Consider the following 19,958-nt stretch of genomic DNA (forward strand, 5'->3'; position numbering starts at 1 on the left):
ACTTTGCCCACCTAAGGTTAGGTCCGTTTAGTCTCCGTAACCCACCTCTGTTAAAAAAAGGGGTAAATAAGTCTTTTTTCACCCATTTTATGTCTCTCTCCTCCCAAAACAAGAAAAACAAAAAAACAAAAAAACAAAACAAGATTAAAATATGTTATTTGTTTCTCATAATTCACAATCACGAAGAACATTCACAAACATAAAGAACAAACCCAGAAAACTAATACTCAGAAAACTAATACAAATCAAATGAAGCAAAACCATGAGAGAGAGAGTTCTTTGTCTTCTTCCTTATACTAATTTTTTGTGCCTGAACTAATAAATTTATTAAAATCAAAGCATAACACAGTTTACAACATGACAACAGGGAGGATCAACAATTTCCAGCACTTAATTTCTAAATTTTTGATTTTCAACATCTAAGATCTCACTCACGCAACAAACCCAAACAACAAACCCACCAGAAAAAATCACAACATCATGAACAACAACCCAGAACAGTATACCAACTATACCAAACAACAAAGTGGCCTCGACGATTCACAACAATACCCAGCAGATCCGGTGATTCACAACAGTATACCAAAAAAACATAGAAAAAATCACAACATCATGAACAACAACCAGAACAGTATACCAACTATACCAAACAACAAAGTGGCCTCGGCGATTCACAACAATACCCAGCAGATCCGGTGATTTGGTGGATACCGATATGCCAGAACCCATTGAATATTAAGGAAGAAGATACTAAACAACAACCCAGAACCCATTGAATCACCGGATCTGCCACCAGATCGATCAACAATTTCCTACATCGAGCCCATGACTTTCAATGCTGAGCTTCGTTTTGTGAGAATTTGAAGGAGGTGGCCTCGGCGGCAATGTACTCTTCAATTTGGCCACCATAGCTGGCGATGGCTTGGATTGGAGGGGATGGAGGTCGACTTCCAAGAGGGGCGTGACTTGGCGGAGCTAGGGCTCGGCAACGACGCTGGATCGGTGGACTTCGCCTCCCTCAAGATCACGTTTCTAAACCAAAACCATACCCATGATGGATCAGCTGCCTCCAGACACACCCCTTGTCCTCCTCTGTCAGTTCACCGCCCCTGCCATGGTAGATCAGCTATGGCCCGTGGGTTTGGTGGTGTGACAGCGGCCTTAGGTTGGTGATTTTATTTTGATCATCGGTGTGGGGTGGAGCTCAGCTATGGGTCTGGATCGTCGAAGATGGAGGAGATCAGAAAAGCGTAGAGAGAAAGAGAGATTGAAGGATTGGAGAGAGAGAGTACTGAAGGATTTTATATATATATATATATATTTTGCTAACCTTTTAGCAACTTTTATTTTATATAATTTCAAAAACTCTAATAAGGATTATAGAATAAAGGTTATGTATTTAATTATTTATGCCTTGAAATTTAAGGAATTCGTTGGATTTGGATTCGGAATAGTTTCAGTCACATAAGCCTAAAACTATTTAATTCTAGGAGAAAAAGGAGTGTTTGATCTGTTTTGAGTTTTGTTTTTGATAAAAAAATGTGTTAGAGTAACGTCTGCACTGAAGGTGGGTTACGGAGGAGTAACGGACCTAACCTCAGGTGGGCAAAGTGTCAAACTTTGAACCACAGGTAAGCACATAAAAATCGAGTCAAACCACAGGTGAGCAAATTGTAATTATCCCTATATTCTTTTAAAACCATGCCTACTAACTAAATAGTTGGAAAATTATGGTTAAATTCCAATTTTGGTCATATTTTTAGTGAATAAGGTTGGTATTCACTTTTACATCTTCACCATGTCTTTCTATTCGCTTTAATCTGACGGTTAATTTATTTTAACGAGACACCAGTTACTGGTCAAGCAGGTAACGTATAATAGCGAAAAAAAATAAAAATTCAAGAAGAAAGGATAGAAAGGAACAGAAGGCTTCTGAGAAAGATCAAAACGACAAACCCTAATTTCACCGCAAATTGTGAAATCTCTTTAATTAATGATTAGCATATTTACTTTGTTTCCATTTTTCTTTGTTAACGTGTTGATATCACTTCAGTGCTCTCTATCTATTTGATGTGGTCTTCGTTTTTCTTGTGGCTTCTGTGAAATTGAGAAGGGGACTCTGTTAAATTGGGTGGCCAATAAAACTTCTTTTTCTTTTTAGATAGGGCAGCTAAATGTAATTTTCGCATTTCTTTTTGCGTTTGTTGTTGATATTCTTTCTTGATTCTGGAACTTTAATGGGTACTAAGCAGCTTTATTTTAGATTTTTCCTCATTGATGTATTCATAAAAAGGCATATGGATGCAAGTCTCTGACAAAGTGAGAATAATGGAATGAAAACAAATTGGAATCATCCACAGTTTGCAATACCTGATAAATTATGTGTGTGAATGGCATGATAAGAACAATGTAATTGTGCCAAAAAGGAGAGGAAAAAAAGAGAAACAACCTGGTTGATTAATATCATTGACATTGCTAATGTTTTCTTACTTGTGACAAAGTAGCATCGTAAACTATATGGGTTCTTTGTTAGCTAGTAGTTGTAAATTCAACTAAATGAATTTAGTTCACTATATCATCTGTTTCAGGCTATAGCAGATTTACATGGTTTGTTAGTGCATTAGTATTCCTTACTTCTTCTTTTTTTCCTTTATGGGTAAGAGATATGTTATTAACAAAAAACAATGTACAAACCAAACAGATCTTTAATAACACTGCACTCTTTGTACAACACTCTACAAAGACTAGATCTACTATAACCAAAGGAATAGCTTAAAGCTCCCTGAAAACACACTCAGTTTGCTTCTTCTTTGTTTTCTTTCTCTGTATTTCCTTCTCTTCTTTGTAATTTTTGGTTTGCTTGTGTGCTTTTTTTGCACAAAGTAACCTTTTGAATATATATCTTTCTTACTTATCCAAAAAAAAAAAAAAAACACTCAAATATCAGTGACAGAGTAAGACCCCACTCCTATTAATAGCAAATACTCCCATAACATAATAAAAGAGAACTTCTTTAAAACAAACCATTGATCAACTCCTTGCTCAAGCTTTCCCTATTTGCTCCAGTTGATAGTCACATTTGATCTCTCTCTCTCTGTCTCATCTTTGGTAACTCATAATCTGATGGAAAATTTTGGAATTAAAAACTATAAACCTTGTATCTGCTATGATCTGCCCAAATTGAATGACTTCCCAGGGCTAACTCAACTATATGGTCGTGTGCTGACTACTTCATAGTATTTCAATTTTCAAGCTATAACAAGTTTAAGTCCATGTGTTTAAATTGCTTTGAGAAAATTTTGCAGATACATAATAATGCCTTTCATTTCTACATAGCAGAATTTGAATTTTGCTTATTATTTCAGGTGCAAAATGTGAATGGATTGGAAGCTACAAGACTAATATGTACTCTGGCACGCATCTACCTATTGTTGAAGGCCCATTTATTTATGAGAGTTCTTCCCTATAAATGTGTCTCAATTTGAAGTCTTCCATATTCGTTAGTTAGTTTTTTTTCCCTTCTGGTTATGAAAATGATGTAAAGAAATCATTTTATTTAATGGTCAAACCGTGTAATTGTCAAATTATTGGATAAATTGATGTGATCTATAAGAAATAACTATAATGACTATGAGCCAAGAAATTATTAGCCTCCCAGCCTATTCCCTGTCATTATGATCAAAATTATTGTGATTGCATAAACTTTGATATACAGAGAGCAACAATTGATGCTTATTGATCTGAACTACATATATTTTAATTCTTTTGAGACATTGGAAATATGGATTATGGACATTTGTTCGATTATTGAATTTTAGGTTAATATCATTTGTAATTATAATATGTTTCATTTTGGGGTAGATCCTTTTATGTGAAGCTGGTTTATTAATAGGATCGTATGATATATGCATGATTTTGTCTAGAAAAAACCAATTGATCCCTTGTGATTGAATTCAATGTCATGTCAATGATGAACCTGAAGGACATTCATGGTTCAAGTGATTGATTTGAGTGACTAGAGAGAAAGAGATCTTGCTAAAATGAGGTGACGATGCCAGCAATGGCTGTTAGATGAGAGAGAGGGGTGGGGGTGGTGAAACTGAGAGTGGAAAAAATGGAATGAATGGAAAGATTAGGATCAAAGTGGACAGAATGGACTGAATGCATGAGACCAAATTGAACCGAATAGGATCGAAGTGGGCGTACTGGACCAAATAGGACCAATGTTGACTGGGTAGGACCTAAGTGGACAGAATGGACCGAATAGAACCAAAGTGGACAAAATAAACCAAATAGGACTAACGTGGACCGAATAACACGAATAGGACTGAAGTCGAGCAAAGTGGATAGAATAGACCGAATAGGTCCAAATAGAACTAATGTAGACATAATGCACCGAACAGAACCAAAGCCAACCGAATAGGACTAAAGTACACATAATTGATTGAATAGAACCAATGAGGACTAAATAGGACTGAAGTGAACAGAATAGGACTAATGTGGACTGAATGGAGCAAATAGGACCGAAGTGAACTGAATAAGACCAAATAAAACTTTAGTGGATAGAATTGACTAAATTGGACCGAATAGGACTATAAGAACCGAAAAAGACCAAATTGGATTGAAGATGACAGAATGGACCGAATAGATCCAATGTGGACCGAATAAGACTTTTAAATATTTATAAATTTTATTGCATTTTTAGGGCTCATATTTTTAATTTCTAATGTCTATTTTTTTAAACTCAAAATTAAAGAGTTTAGCCCAAATATAATAAAATTTTATACTTTTCAACCTAAAAATTAAAAAAATAAAATAAAATTTGAGCTACACTTGAAAAAGCAATCTATAAAAAGAATCAATTTAAGACCCAATTAGTCTAAAAAATGGACTAAAGGGGACTGGAATTGACCGAGTAGACTAAATTGCACCAAAGTAGATTAATGGGACCAAATAAAAACTGTTTATTTTTTATGGAGAACAAATTATCTTCTACAAATTTTATAGAAAAATTATACATTATATTACAATACAAAATAATTATTTATTCCTATGTATCGCGTGAGTTTGCGACTAGTTATAATTAAAAAACTGTTTGAAACACGCTAATGGTTCATTTTTATTGAGGAGGAAGGAGGCAAAGTAGAGTAGAGTTGGTTGAAAATTAGCGTAATTTCTGGCTAACTCTACTCTAGTCCCCCTTGCTTCCCCTCCCTCCCACGTCAATCCAGAACAGACCATAAATCCTAAATCCAATATGAATAGGCCATAAGCCACATGATAAACAAACTCAAATGCTTTACTTATTACATAAAACCACCTGGCTAATACCCTAATGACATTAACTATTTGATGACACGGTTGCAAGGCCCTTAACTAGTGGTCCTCGTCTATTTACTAATAAATGAATAAGAGAAGTATGTGGTTTATTGATTTATTTATAGTCAATGTATGTGGAAATAGATGAGCTAAGAGTAAAGAGAATTTTGATTGTCCCTGTATACGATAAGGTGTTTTACTAGCTTCCTTCTTTTTTCTTTTCTTTTTTTGGTATAACTTGCTTCTAAAAAAAGGATCATGACAAACATCTTGGCTTTAATGGTCCATTTGGATTGAGGGAGAGGGAGGGAAAGTAGAGTAGAGTTGACCCAAAATTTGCCTATTTTCAGCCAACTCTTTGGGCTAAATCTATCATACTCCCCTATACTCCCCCTCTCTTCCCCCTCAATCCAAATAGGCCCTAAGTTAGCTTGGCCCCTATAACAGCAAAACCATGGATTGCCTAACAGGAAAGCATATCTTTAAAATAATATAAATATCCTTAGTTAAAAAATGATTAAGTCTTTGTAAGATTAAGAAATTCTTTTAACCATCTTATGGTTTGATAAAGAATATTCAAACACCAAAATAAATAAATTGTATACTTCTCTAACAATATAATATGAATCAAAATATATTCTTTAAAGACTTCCGTTTGTTTCAAAGAAAGTAACTTCCTGGTAGAAGATGAATACAAGTCCAAGATACTTTTATTTTTCTCCTTTTGTGAAAATGACTTGTTTTAACTAATCAGCATAAACAAAAATATTCTACCTGATAATTTTTTAACAGTTGACTATGAGACATAACCATCAAAGTTAGCAGCTGATATAACAGGCGATTAGTAAAAGTAACTAAAAGGTTATCCATCAACTGGTTTTAGGTCTGAGGACAAGTGGAGGGGGAGTAGCCAAGAGCTAGTTAGTCACCTATGATTAAACATTCTCAAATCATTCTTCCCAAGCTTTGAATGTAACACCAAATGTGATTTTTGAAACCATTTCCCCTCAACCAAATAGAATAGAGAACAATAAATTTGAAAATAAAAAACAGGGCCTACATCATCTCACAACTTTTTTTGCAACAAGCTATTATGCTTCTCTTGGTTCAAGTACAATTTGAGTAGAAATGCAAAGTACAATTTGAGTAAAAATGCAAAGTACAATTTAAAGTAGTTTCTTGCAAATTAAAACCATCTAGAAACAAATTCACTATGGTATAACACCATCAAAACAAAAGATGCCTCTAAAAGTTATGCAGCAAGCTTCAATGTATAAATTTATCTGTTAAGTAGTCATCATCATCATCATCATTGAATATACTGTTAAGACAATGATGGCCATTAATTCATCACAGTAACCAGAAGGCACCACTCTTTAAATCAAACATTTGAATTTGATAGCTCATTCCATTGCATTTGTACATAATAGATAACCAAAGTTCCGTTTGTCCAAGTTGGAGTAGCTCTTCTAATCCTCATTGGAGAAGCTCTTCTTGTCCTCATTTCCAAAATCCACAATATTTCACATCAAATGCATGACTGCAGATGATCTACATGACTTGATAAAAGTTCAAAAGCAATCCTAGTCTGCCAGTGCACTCTGTGTATACTAATGTAGAGAACTGCATCAGAATAGATATCCCAATCACTGTCAGTCCAAAAAAATATGGGGTGGACAAAAAATAGAGAGATGAATAATAATAGTAAAACAACAAGACAATGCTTAATTACCATTGTTTCTCAAACGAAAGCATATTCATAGTTATTTTTCAACCGCACTTTGACGTTTTTTTTTGTTTGCTCCATTGCTATATTCATATACCCATCCAGACATGCAAGAATACCTACACATGAAGATTAAAAGGCATCATAAACGCCTGTAAATGCGAGTTTTTCATAGTGGGGTGCACCAAACAATAGTCAGCTATTAATCTACAAAGAGTAAGTCTAAAACATTCTCAACATATCTTCTCCATTTCTCTCACCATTATCATCCTAGTGAGGGAAATTTCATTCCATTCATCTCATTGGTACACATCTGACTTTGTGAGCTATGAGTGAAGGTTTGGAAACTTAGGGTGTCACCTCAAATCCAATATCATTGTTGACTTTCTGTTGGTTGTATATCCCAGTGGCAGAGCCAAAAATTTATGTTTGGGGGGCCACACATAAAATTAGACAGCTAATTTTTTGTGTGTGTGTATATATTAATTACATCAATATTTACTAATGGTAAACTCACTTCATTCAACTGGAAAAGAAGCACAATCAAGAAACAAAGAGAAACATTAAGCACTGTCAAATTAATTACATCCATACTACATATAAAATTAAAAATGGTAATGCACATACAATTTAATAATCAATGATAAATAGTATTATATTTTAATTGGTACATAAAATGTTATATGATATATGGATTATTTTAATAACAAATAAATTTATGATAAAGAAAAGTCAAATTATAAAAAGATAAAAGAAAAAGTACCTGGGAAAGTGGAATTGTGGGAATGCTACACAGGGCCAACACAGCTACAACCTACCCACTTGCTTTTGTAGAGATTCTGGAGAAGATTTTAATCATACACTGATACACGTGGTTGTATAGTCTGCTGTCTGCAATTATTATTCACACAGAAGATTTGTTACATTGTAAATAATGGAAACTAGAGCCTAGAGGAAAGAAAAACAGAACAGAAAGTAAAAGAAGAAGGCAGATGGAGCAGTTGAGAGAATGAGAGTTGGAAAGAAAAACTAGCTTTCGGTTTGCATTTATTCTCCGCATTTCTATATTGCTATTTACTTGCTTTAGCTATCAGTTGCTTTGTGCTGGCTATATAATTTGGTTAATCATTTACATTTGACTAATTGTTAGTTTTAGACTAAAAGTCATTACGCCGATAAAAATGGTTTATGGGTTCTAAATTGTGCTAGAGTGTAATAGCATTTTTCAAATGTCCCACTTCCACCATAGTTAGATACTGTAGCTTCTTGCAAATGTATACCTTATGTAGAAATGAAAAGGTCCCCAGTTACCATATAGATGAAGCAAAGACTTAAGATTAACCCATCGACATGATAGCCTATTTATCACAATCACATGTCATTGACTAGCAAGAAGACTGATTCTTATACTTTTCCTTTTATATCACAAAAGATTTTCTCCCATAATAGATATTCTAATTGTTTGTTGTTGGTAAGAAACTAAAGTATTGTGTAAGAGTTCATGATGCGTCACTAATACCATTTATATATTTGTATATGTACAATTTTTAGCAATAAGCTACTTTCTATAAATGTAATACGAGGACCTTGGACAACAATTCTAAAGGTAGATCTATGATAAAAATAAATAAATAAATAAAAAGGAAGCAATTATTAGGAAAACTATTGAGAAGGACAAAAACCTTAGTTTGCTTGAACTGCTTTTTACTGTATAAGATTTATAAAATTCCAGTCATATCCTTGTATTATTATTATTATTTATTTTAGGATAATGAAGAAAAGATAAGTGTAAAGAATTATTAAAAAAACTGAGGGTCTCATGCATTATGCCAAGTTGAAGAGAAAAAAAATCTCAGGAAAAAGAATTACCTGAACATGTTGCCCACACTAACGAATTTCAACTCTTCTCCCAGTTGAAATGTAAATATAGAATAGCTCTACAAAGACATTATGCCCAAACATTAATGACTTAATGACAATGATTATATTAGCAAAGACATTCAAGATCAGTTATAATAAACGTATGTATTTGGTATTTGATTTTGAAGAAAAAAGAAAACAGAAGAGAGTTAGACTTCAAGTTTGGAGGGACTTATCACTTACTTTCTATGATATGATATCCCTATCTTTTGAATACAAGCAATCCTGGAACACTGGGAACTGTTTCCATTGGCCTGCCTTATATATGAGGGAAAAAAAACAATCAGTAGCATATGAAATTTGATAAGTCACTGTAAGGAAGCAGATCAGCTTCTTGAAATCATAAGTATGTGTGCAGCACTTGAAGAGAATTTTCCTTTTCCTCTTGTTGGGAAAATATGAGGGCTCCTATAATATATAAAACTTATTTAAATTTCAAAACCACTAAAAAGATGTTTAGCACTACTTAATTAACGTACCAAGGCCTTATACTACAACAGCAATGGCTCTAAATGTTTTTAAATTCAAGGAAAAATACAAAACACATCATCCATCGACAATATGAAAAATTTAGGAGAGCTTATGGCAACTAAGGTATGTGGCCATGATTAATAAGCAATTTTTTTGGAAAATCTATTGGAAGTCACCAAAACGTTTATGCATGTATATCAAAATAAAAATGAGAAAGAACAACTAAAAATTAACAATCAACTCAGTGCACATTGGTTACCAAAAGTTGAAGCTCTATTTACATGAAGTAATATTTTAAAATCTAAAATTATGGATTTTATTAACTATTTTTTAAATGTTCAATAGGGAAAAGTTTATTGACTTTTAGAAAGAAAAAACAGAGGAACTTAAATTTTGTAGCTTATAATTTATGATTTAATTGCTGGAATATAACTATAAGCAATATTAGATTTCATAAGTTCTTGCACCAGCTAACTAATAGATAAATATTCTCTAAACCTTAATCATGCAAAATCATTTCAAGGAATATGAAGGATGGCAACTGCATAAGAAAAGAGAACTTACTGGAAATGTTGATAGTTGACAAGAGAATACCTGCATAAACAATATACAGGTTGAGTATAAGATAGAGAATAAAGAGAGGAAAAGAGGAGAATATTTTAGAGAACTTACCAACTTTAAAAAGATTTTGTCAGCTTCCGATTATAATCAATTATTCCTCTAGCCAGAAACAATAGATATATTTTGTCAAGTGCCTATAACATATACAACAACAACAATCATGCCTTTAGTCCCAAAATGTTTGGGGTAGGCTGCCTATAACATGTTACAATATTAATTTTTATGATAGAATAATAAAAATTTTGAAAAAGGAAAAGACACGGGAAAACTGAATACTGGAACAAAGAAATTAGGAGTGAAGAATAAGTGTGATTGATTGACTCAAAGATGTGCTTGAAAAATCTTAAGAAGACCTAAACAGAGGTCAGATTCTTGAACATCCGTCCTAAATAGAGGTCAATTGTTTTCTGTTAGCAACCTCAAGAACCAATGACATCAAACTCATTATTTTTTTTTTTTTAAGAAAAAAAGAAAAGAAAAAGAAAGAAGGCATCGAACTCATTGTCAAGAATCAAAACTTAGCCATTTGTTTTCTATACACATGCTATTGAATATACATATGTACTTATGTTTATATGTATGTGTATGTAATAGCATGCATTTATTTAGCTACTTAGGGGTAAGTTCTCTACCTGCTGCGTCAAAAGAAACAAGAAAGTTGTCATCTATCACATGCTTGGAGAATGTGCTGCATCTATCCTTTTTTTAAATCATGTAAGCAGTCATCAAAATCTTATTTAAACCAAATTCTAAAGCAAATTGTACTTATAATATCAAATACTACCTAATCGGTTTTAGCTTATAGAGATAAGCCCATTACCTTATATGCAAGCGATTAGGAACTATCCGCTGAACATTTGCATGATCTAGAGCATCAAAAGTTCACCTGTTGGGCAAGACAATAATACAAAACTTACAAGAAGAAAACACCATTACTGATGGAAAACCTTAATTGGAGATAGTATTTTAATACGTTCTAATAGAGATATGTACAAGTGATTTTTTTAGTGAAATTTTCAGATAAAATTAACAAGTAAAACGGATAACTATAGATGTCTACTTGATAATCCAATAAAGTGTTGAAATCACAGGCACAGAGGCTTCAAGTTAGGAAAACATAACAAATCTACTTTTGATATGGAAGGTGGAAGAATTGTCCGGAATCTGTATTCTAGACAGAAGAAGGAACCAATGATTGTAAAAGCACTGGTCTCGGTTGACCAAAAATACGGAAATTTCTAAGAAAAAAATAAAAATAAAGAAAACTCAAAGATAATAAAATTAATCAACCTAATTTCAATGCATTCTTGAATTAATCTTAATTAATGGTAACATGGCTTATCCAGTATTAGAATTTGATCCCCCCCAAAAAAAAGAGAAAAAAGAAAAAGAAAAATTGCAATCAGGGTCTCATTCAATTTTATTAGAATCTCAAAGATGCTTTTCATTATGGACAGTTTTGAAACAAAAATTTATAGGAATCAGGAAAAATAAGAGAATAAGAAATTTGGTAAGTGAGGAAATAGAGAACAACTGGTCTATTTTAAAGCAAAACATTAGACAAAAGGATATTTGAGAGAAAATACCAATTTTGGACTATTTTGAGCTTAGAATAGTAACCAGAAGTTTATAAGGATATTTGGAACAGGGGCAATCTTGGACCATCTTGTGCTGAGGTACACCTCCAATTGGAAAATCAATGATAACTAGCGTCTGTAAATATTATATGAACAACTAGTTAAGTAAATAGTATAGAAAATTAAAAGTAGAAAATAAAAAGGAAGGAAACTTAATAGGTTTTGTTGAAGAGAGAAATTAAATATGAAATTGAGAGCACTCACAAATTTTAATGAAACAATTGCATTTGGAATCAACTTTGAATTCCTTCAATGGTGATTCTTGGACCACAGGTCCACAGCCAATCCTCTACCACTGAACCACTCATGCTCCTTCCAATGATAAGTATGGGTGCAGAACTACAAATGCCTGGGCTTTTTGCAATCATTAGTGGACTTCTCATGCTCTCCAATGTTTTCAGCTAGCTGTTCACTACTGCATTTGTTAAATCACTCAAGCATCCTGAAAATTGAAAATCAACAGATTGATGCTGTGCTTAGGAGTGGTAATTGGATAGTGAAAGAACTGGAGAACATTACAACAAATTAACTTTATAAGAGACATTTCTACAATGCACAAAGCATCATGCTATGCAATGATGATTTTGAATTATTATCTAAAATGAAAACAAGTCAATTGAATAGAACCAGGCAAACACAAAATATTCATCTTTCATGAATTAACCATTACAAATTGTATGTGGGCAGTTATTATTATCCAAAAGGGATGGCAAATTCATTTTCTTGAGGTAAATCTCTAATCATATTTCCTCTGTATAAAAGAGCATAAAGCCATACAAGTTTTTCAAAATTCAAACCCAAAGTGAAGAATAATCCACTCAAGCCATCAAAAAGAGGAAAAGGGGAAAATTTTAGGCAAAGAAAATTCCAAATGCAACTATCACAGTAGAATCAAGAAAAAGACTAATAGTTTTTTTCATTTTTCTTGACAAAGTCCTATACTCACTGTATAAGCTCTTAAAATATCAAATTCTCTCATCAATTTTTTTTTTTTTTTTAAATGGAAAGCTGAAAAATATTTCATCAACTAGCAAAAAGAAAAACATCTTTGGAGAGGCTTTTTTGCAGAAACACAGGAGGCTCTCTAGCCAAAAAGCATATTTACAATCAGATCTAGCATTTCAAGCTAATACATGTGCAACCTCATTACCAGTCCTACTGACATGTGAGAAAGAGATCTCCCTGAAAAAGTCCATTATGTTTAACCAAGTCCAAGAGATGTTCAATTTTTGAGAGATTTGGTTCAGCAGAATTGAGAGCTTGAAATCTCTGTAACGAGCCACCTTCTATAATTACTCCAAAAGGGCATACCGTAGCAGCAAACTCAGGCGCTCGCATGACGGCCATAACTTCAGTCTTCTCAGCATCAGTAATCATATCTTCCAGTGAGCTTAAAGCTCCAATGAACAGCCTATGCTCATCCCATACCACTACACAAACACCAATCTTCTGAATTTCTTCAAACACAGCAGCATCAAAATTTACCCTAAAAAATCCCATTAATTTCCAATAATCAAATGGTTAGAAAAAATCATATAATTAAGTGTAGTGGAAACATGTTATCAATAATAAATAGCACAATAAAAAGAAAAAAAGGTTGATCGTGGCTTGGCAAGTTAGGTACCTCTATGCCTAAATAGTAATTTTGCATAATTAGGATACCGTCACAATGAGATCATGGAGGCTTGCCCCACTTGAGTGACAACTCAGATCAACATAAATTATGCCAAAAAAATTTCATAAAAAAAACTGGATTAACAAATTTTTCTTTCCTTTGCTATGTAACAATTGAGTAAATATTGTGGGAGAAAAAGAGAGGGAAGAGAGGATAATAGAACCTTCCTTTTTCAGTTAGAGCAGAATATTAATTAAATTTCTTATAGTTAAATATAGAGAGTGATTGGAGAGAGGTTTAGAGGGCCCATACATCCTGATGCACTGAGAGGGACACCAAATGCTTACAAAACACTATCTTCATGGGCATGACACTTGTAATATTTTGCAAAAACCGCTTTGGCAAGAATCAAGTTCTGACAGAGTGTGGTACGATTACTGCTAATGTTTTCGAATTTCATGGTGCAGAATTCAAAAACACACATTTTGGCATGAATAATAAATTTATTTGATTGATTTGGTACTTTATACGTAAGAAGTGAAGAGAAGATTTGAGAAAAAATACCAGCACTGATGAATTTCTGTTAAGCTTGGAGTGGACTGAAATTCCATAAGATTAATTAAGTCTTCCTTCATGTGAACACAATAGATATGCCATTCCTAGTGCCTACACATCCAGCTGAAGACAATTAATTATTTGTGCAGCTGAACACAAGCAGATCATTTACAAATAAGCTGGGTATTTGATACTGAAAGAAAACAAACCAAAGAAGAAAAAGCCAAGAAAGCCTGTTCTTGATGACTTACTAGTGGCTTTGCCTTTCAATTTGTATTAAATATGGACAATCTTGGACCACCTATTCATTTTCCTTGGAACATGTGTCAGTGATTAAATCATTAACCTTGTAAGGAATATTCCATCAGTAATATGTACTCTAACTGTTTTTCTCATGTCTATTGATTTTTCCGAAAACATCTAGCTATGGTGACAACATGGTGCCAGATAGCACCAGTTTCTCTTTATAGTAAGGTCATAATTTACAATTTTCAGTTACTTGAATAGAACCTTCTATTCCCTATTAAGAGCAGAATATTTAGGGCCATCAGTAACAAAGTTTTAATTCCATACTGCTACAAGATGTTTTTGCTATGAACATAGAATCATGCTATGCAATGATTATTCTTAATAACTATCCAATATGAGAAACAAGGCAGCAGCAGAGAACCAGGCAGACACAAAAGATTAATGAGTTCTCTGTTATAAATCATATGTTACCAGGCATTAATATTAGAAAATTTGGGGAGTTCGTTTTCTTAAGGTAAATCTCTAATCAAATCTCCACAGTAAATAAATTCACAGAAGTTTTTCAACATTTGGAACCAAAGTGAAGAACCATCCACTCAAGCCTTCAGAAAATGAAAATTGGGAAAATTTTATATAAAGAACAAATGCAAGTATAGCTCTCAAATCAAGCAAAAGAACATCGTAATTATTTATTCTTTTGACTTGATAAAATCATACACTTTATATGATCTTAAAATCTAACATTCTTTGTTTAATTAGTTGGATTTGAAATTTTCAATATGGAAAAGCTAAATATTCACCATAATAGAATTACAAAAGAGTAGTGGAAACACGTTATCAATGTTATATATCAAAAACAGAGGTTGGTGGTGACTTTGAAAGTCTGATATCTTCACACCTACATTGCAAACTGTATTGCATTATTACCATACTATCTCAAATGTTAGATTTCATAAAGGTTTACTCAAATTGAGTAACAGCCCAGTACCAACATTAATCATGCCAAAATATATTTATGCTAAAAAAAATTATGGATTAACAATTATTGCAATTTGTTTTGTTATAGGTTATAGAAAAGTGAGAGGGAAGATAGGTTATAGAAAACTTACCAGCAATTATGGACTTCCGCTAGCTTTAATTGATTTTTCCTCCAGCTGAACACAATATATTAAATAAGAAATAGCCAAATTAAAAATTAAAAAAAGAAAAAGAAAGAAAGAAATAAATAAAGAGAGAAACTAAGAAATTAGGGTTATAAAAGTAGAAATTCCATACAATTACCTGCGTTTATGACCTTACGTTAGCCTGGGAGTGGATTGAAATTCCATAAAGTTACCAGAGATTATGCCATTCGTAGTGCCTGCATATCCAGCAAACGTATTTTGAGAAAACTAAAGAAAGATAGCAAGAAATTGTGGGAAATTAAGAATAGAGAATATGAGAGAAAATAAGAGAAAGAGGATTTGAGGTATGAGCAAACTTACCAAACATCTCTTTCAATAAATTTTATAAGATCTTCAAAAAGTTTCATCTTTAATAACATCACTTTCGATTCTGATATATGGAATATGTGCAAATTCGGACCACTCTGTGCCTTTCTCATTTGCATATCTTACATCTACTTTGGGGGAACCATTAATGATCAGTTCTTTTAATTTGGTGAGGCGTCGCATGGCTTGCACTGTCGGCATTTCCATCAAGTTCTTGTTGTGATTAAGAAGCAGTTTTTGAAGTGAAGAAAGGTTGCCCAACCACTCAGGCAGAGCTTTAATTCCATCAAAACTCCATATATGCAGATATGTAAGGGCAGTGAAGTGTTGAATTTCGTCCGGAAGAGAGTTGAGTTTGGCCCACCCAAACAATCCTAGTTCTTCAAGGGACGCGTGCAAGTGTTGGATGGAACTGAGACTGGGGAAAGCATCCAGCTCCTCACAAAACCCACCAATCCCCAAAGTCTTTAAGCATTCTGATAACCCTCCTGGCAGACGAGTCAACTTTGGACAGTTCACAATTTCTAAACGGCTAAGAGAGTGCAATTCTCCTAGATCTGGAATTGATATCAAATTAGGACATGACCAAATGTCCAATTCCAAAAGAGATGTACATGATTGTAGCCCAATCGGTAGAACTTCAACACCGCACGATATCGTCAAGCGTCGAAGCGACGCCACACCTTGTATACTTGGAAAAGACCTCAAATTAGGACAGTGGAATACTGCAAATGACTCGAGAGATTGAAGGGCGTGCAGTGTGTCCGGTATATAACTCAATTTCTCACATTCAGATATATAAATGTCTCGGAGAGAGATGCAGAAGGCCCGTACATCCTCATGTGGCAAGATGGACTCCAAATCAGCACAATAATGTATAAAAATTCTCATGAGACTCGCATTATTTTGAAATAGCTGCTCTGGCAAACAAGAAAGTTCTGATACTACATATATGGAAAGGAACAAGAGTGTAGTAAGATTACTACTAATGTTTTTGAATGCAGTGCTTTTGATTCTTTTAATAGTTAGTCTCTCGAGAGCTGGAAAATGACATGGAGCACTTATGAGCTGGTCACAGAATTCAATAACCAATTCTTTGAGGGAAGGAAACACCGTTCCTCTTGTTGTTGTTGTTGGCTCCATCGCATCCTTCCATTCCACTAGCTTGGGCATGTGCTTCAAAACAAGTTTTTTCAAAGCCGGGAACATTGCATTTCTACCATTATCGCCTCTACTATTACTCGATCCCTCACCACTATAATTGCCGTAAAATTCTGTTCCTATACATGTCACGTTATTCATTCTCTCTATTTCAAGAACCTTGAGATGAGATAAATGCCCAAGTGTAGGAATTTGTTCGCACTTGTTACAGTTTTTTAAGAAGATTTCCAACAAATGGTCCCAGAGAAACAAACCACCACTACTGTTATTGTGCGTCAATATCCATGAAGGGAACTTCTCACCCTGAAAGTTTTCTATCTTTAAGCTTTGCAAACATGGGTGAGGCTGAAGGCCTTCCAGCACATCTTCATCGTTAATGGTGCCTTCTCTTCCACTATTCCAATGGAATCCCAACTTGTTTACTCCTTTCTTTTCCGATAATTTTGCACTTTTGGCTTCTTCTTTGTCTCTCACATGCTCTAGATTGTAGATACTTAACTTTCCTCTAAGTTGCCTTAAGCATCCCATTTCTTCAATTCGACCACCAATGTCTTGACCGATGACAAAAAAAGGCAATGTTTGAAGGCAAGTCAGCTGCCTCATATTGATCGGCAATTGTTTTATGTCTCGATGATCAATAGCAATATGTCTCAAATTAATCAAATTTTGTAGATCTTTTGGAAGCTCTTTGAGAAAATAACAATCCTTGAGTATTAGAGTTTGCAAGTTATAGAGTTTTGTGAGAGATTTGGGTAATTCTTTGACATTGGTCCTTATAATGCGAAGAAGCCTCAATTGTCTTAGCCTATCGATTGACTTGGGCAACTCTACTATACATCCCCCAAATAAAGTTAGGCTACGTACACATTTTAAGTTTAATAACTTGTCACCAAGATTAACATGAATCGAAAAAATTGTGCGCAACCTACTCATGCCTTCTCTAGATAATGGGATTGTTGGTGTTGTTTGGTCATTTAATATAAGAGATAAATGTCGAATATGAGACATGCCAATGTCATCCCCCAAATTTCCCACTAAATGCAAGGTTTCCCATTTTGAAATTGAGAGGGCAAGATCGTGTACACAATCATGCATCTTGCAACTAACAATATCACCATAAGCATCCCTTTCTATATCTTGGAATAAGGAATTCGCCAACAAAATATTAAAATACTCGTTACCAATATCCTCCATTACTGATCTTCCTAGAGACAATTGAAGGAACCCTTCAGCCATCCAATGTTGAATTAATTCTTCCTTTTTCATTTCATAATCTTTAGGAAAAATTGCACAATATGTGAAACAACTTTTTAGAGATGGTGAAGAAAGATGATCAAAGCTTAATTTTAGTATCGGTAAAATTTCATTGTTGTCAAGTAGAGAATTCCACACTTTACTATTTTGAATTGCCAACCATTCACTTTTCCTCTTCTTACAAGACATCGTCCCTCCTAAAATTCTCGCAACTAATGGAACCCCACCACATTTTTTAGCAATCTCTCTTCCGATAACTTCCAAATCTGTAGTTATTTCATTACACGATACTTTTTTCATGATTATAGACCAACATTCATCATCTGATAGTCTTTTTAAATTACATCGAGGAAGTGTCTCCATAATTTCAGCCACATTGCTTTTACGAGTTGTTACAATAATAATGTTTCCCATATTTGAATTAATTCCTAACAAACAACTCCTCAAAGTATCCCATTTTAGTAGATGTTCGTTCCATACATCATCAAGTACGAAAAGATATTTTTTTCCTTGCAACTCTTTTTGAAGGCATTGAAGAATCGCAGTCTTATTTTCTAATTTATTTGGGGTATGGTTAACGAGCTCAAGAATCTCTCTCAAGATCCTTTTATCATCAAAATTATCAGAGACACATACCCATATTGTCCTATCAAAATGTTTCTTTACTCGTTCATCGTTGTACACTTGTTTTGCTAAAGTTGTCTTTCCCATACCTGCCATTCCAACTATAGAAACGACAGAGAGTTGTTCTTTGGTTGCCCCAGTTAGCAAGTCAACTATTTTTGAGACATGATCTCCCCTTCCTACAACTTCTGAATGATCAAGAAAGGAGTGTGTCTCTCTAGCAAGTCCATATGAATTTACTGGGATAATCTCTGGATTTGCATTTACTGGACTTGCTCTAGCAAGTCCATATGAATTTGCTTCATCACTAATCTTTTTTAGCGATTCACGAATAGTCTTAATCTTGATGCCCATCTTGAGACGGAAAGCAATGGGGTTTGAGAATGAAAAGAAGTGTACCTTTCTCTTCATTTGGTTTCGGATCTCTACCTTTTGCCGGAGAATCTCGTAATCTAACTCGCCCAGCACGTAATCAGCATCATAAGCAACATCTTTAAGCCTCCGTAGCCAAAGCTTCACGAACTCCTCGCTCCCTTGCCTTCTCTCCGCATCAGCCAGCACAGCTTGAATCGTGGTTAATGAGTCACGAAGTTTTGTCAACTCCCCCTCGAAACCCCAAGCAAGGTTGATCTGCTCAGTAGCAACTGAAATCAGCTTGCCTATTATTTCCTCAGCAACAACACTAAGGATAGTCTCAGCCATCTTTGGTTTGGTGCTCTGATAAGTCAGAAGTAAGCTGGAAGTATTTGGAAACAATAGAAGGATTGTGATGTGCGAACACTAAAACAGCAACAGTGATATATGTAGAGAAGTAGGAGGGAACCCAACTATCAACTTGCACACATGAGATAAAGTCCAATACATGTCTTTTACGTATTTGGGAGCTTATCATATGCGAAAAGAACCATAATTGTGTATTTCCAAAAATGCAGTGTTTATTTTTTATTTTTTTATGTGATAAGTTATAAGCTAAATTTTTACTTTTTTTATTTTTTAATTTTTTTCACATTTTCAAAATACCTATATATTTTAACACATTTTTAACCAAAAAAAAAATTAAAAAAAAAAAACAAAATAAGTAATTACAGAACTTAGTAAACTTTTACGGAAACTTTTACGGACTCTTCATCAAGAAAAAAAAAAAACTTTTACGGACTTGAAAAAGTAGTCCTTGTCGGCCACTTTCTTTTTCTTTTGTTTTCACTTTGGCTTTTTCCTCGCGCTTTCCTCTGGACGGTAGAATGATTCTCGCTTTTTTCACTTTTATGATTTTAAAATGCTTAAATTGCTTTTCTGCTTTTATGACTTTCACTTTT

General features: G+C 33.9%; 1 protein-coding gene and 1 non-coding gene across 29 annotated transcripts in view; both read right to left on the reverse strand.

The window, feature by feature from the left end:
• Window positions 1-19,520, reverse strand: part of LOC111990290 (disease resistance protein RGA2) — a 38,555-nt gene extending 19,035 nt beyond the window's left edge. For 17 of the 28 annotated variants that reach the window (XM_065767457.1, XM_065767455.1, XM_065767454.1 and 14 more), the window contains exons 1-3: window positions 15,598-19,520; window positions 15,395-15,473; window positions 15,223-15,267 (exon numbers count right to left, since the gene is read on the reverse strand). In XM_065767457.1, coding sequence (XP_065623529.1) covers window positions 15,631-19,344 — 3,714 coding nt within the window. In that variant the 5' untranslated portion in view covers window positions 19,345-19,520 and the 3' untranslated portion in view covers window positions 15,223-15,267; window positions 15,395-15,473; window positions 15,598-15,630. Of the gene's footprint in view, window positions 1-10,000; window positions 10,031-10,108; window positions 10,192-10,689; window positions 10,757-10,877; window positions 10,944-11,643; window positions 11,771-11,898; window positions 12,137-12,844; window positions 13,181-13,873; window positions 14,014-14,115; window positions 14,188-15,222; window positions 15,268-15,394; window positions 15,474-15,597 lie in introns of those variants that run through there. The other 11 variants (XR_010626608.1, XR_010626615.1, XR_010626611.1 and 8 more) reach the window with 11 other exon arrangements.
• Window positions 6,355-9,993, reverse strand: LOC111990292 (uncharacterized). Its single transcript, XR_010626616.1, has 5 exons — window positions 9,149-9,993; window positions 8,915-8,982; window positions 7,809-7,936; window positions 7,052-7,164; window positions 6,355-6,942 (listed from the first exon to the last, which is right to left on the reverse strand). It is a non-coding gene; the product is annotated as an uncharacterized LOC111990292 (transcript).
• Window positions 19,521-19,958: the final 438 nt, after the last annotated feature.

The sequence above is a fragment of the Quercus suber genome, unplaced genomic scaffold, assembly GCF_002906115.3.
Source record: "Quercus suber isolate HL8 unplaced genomic scaffold, Cork oak 2.0 scaffold_806, whole genome shotgun sequence".
NCBI lineage: Eukaryota > Viridiplantae > Streptophyta > Magnoliopsida > Fagales > Fagaceae > Quercus > Quercus suber.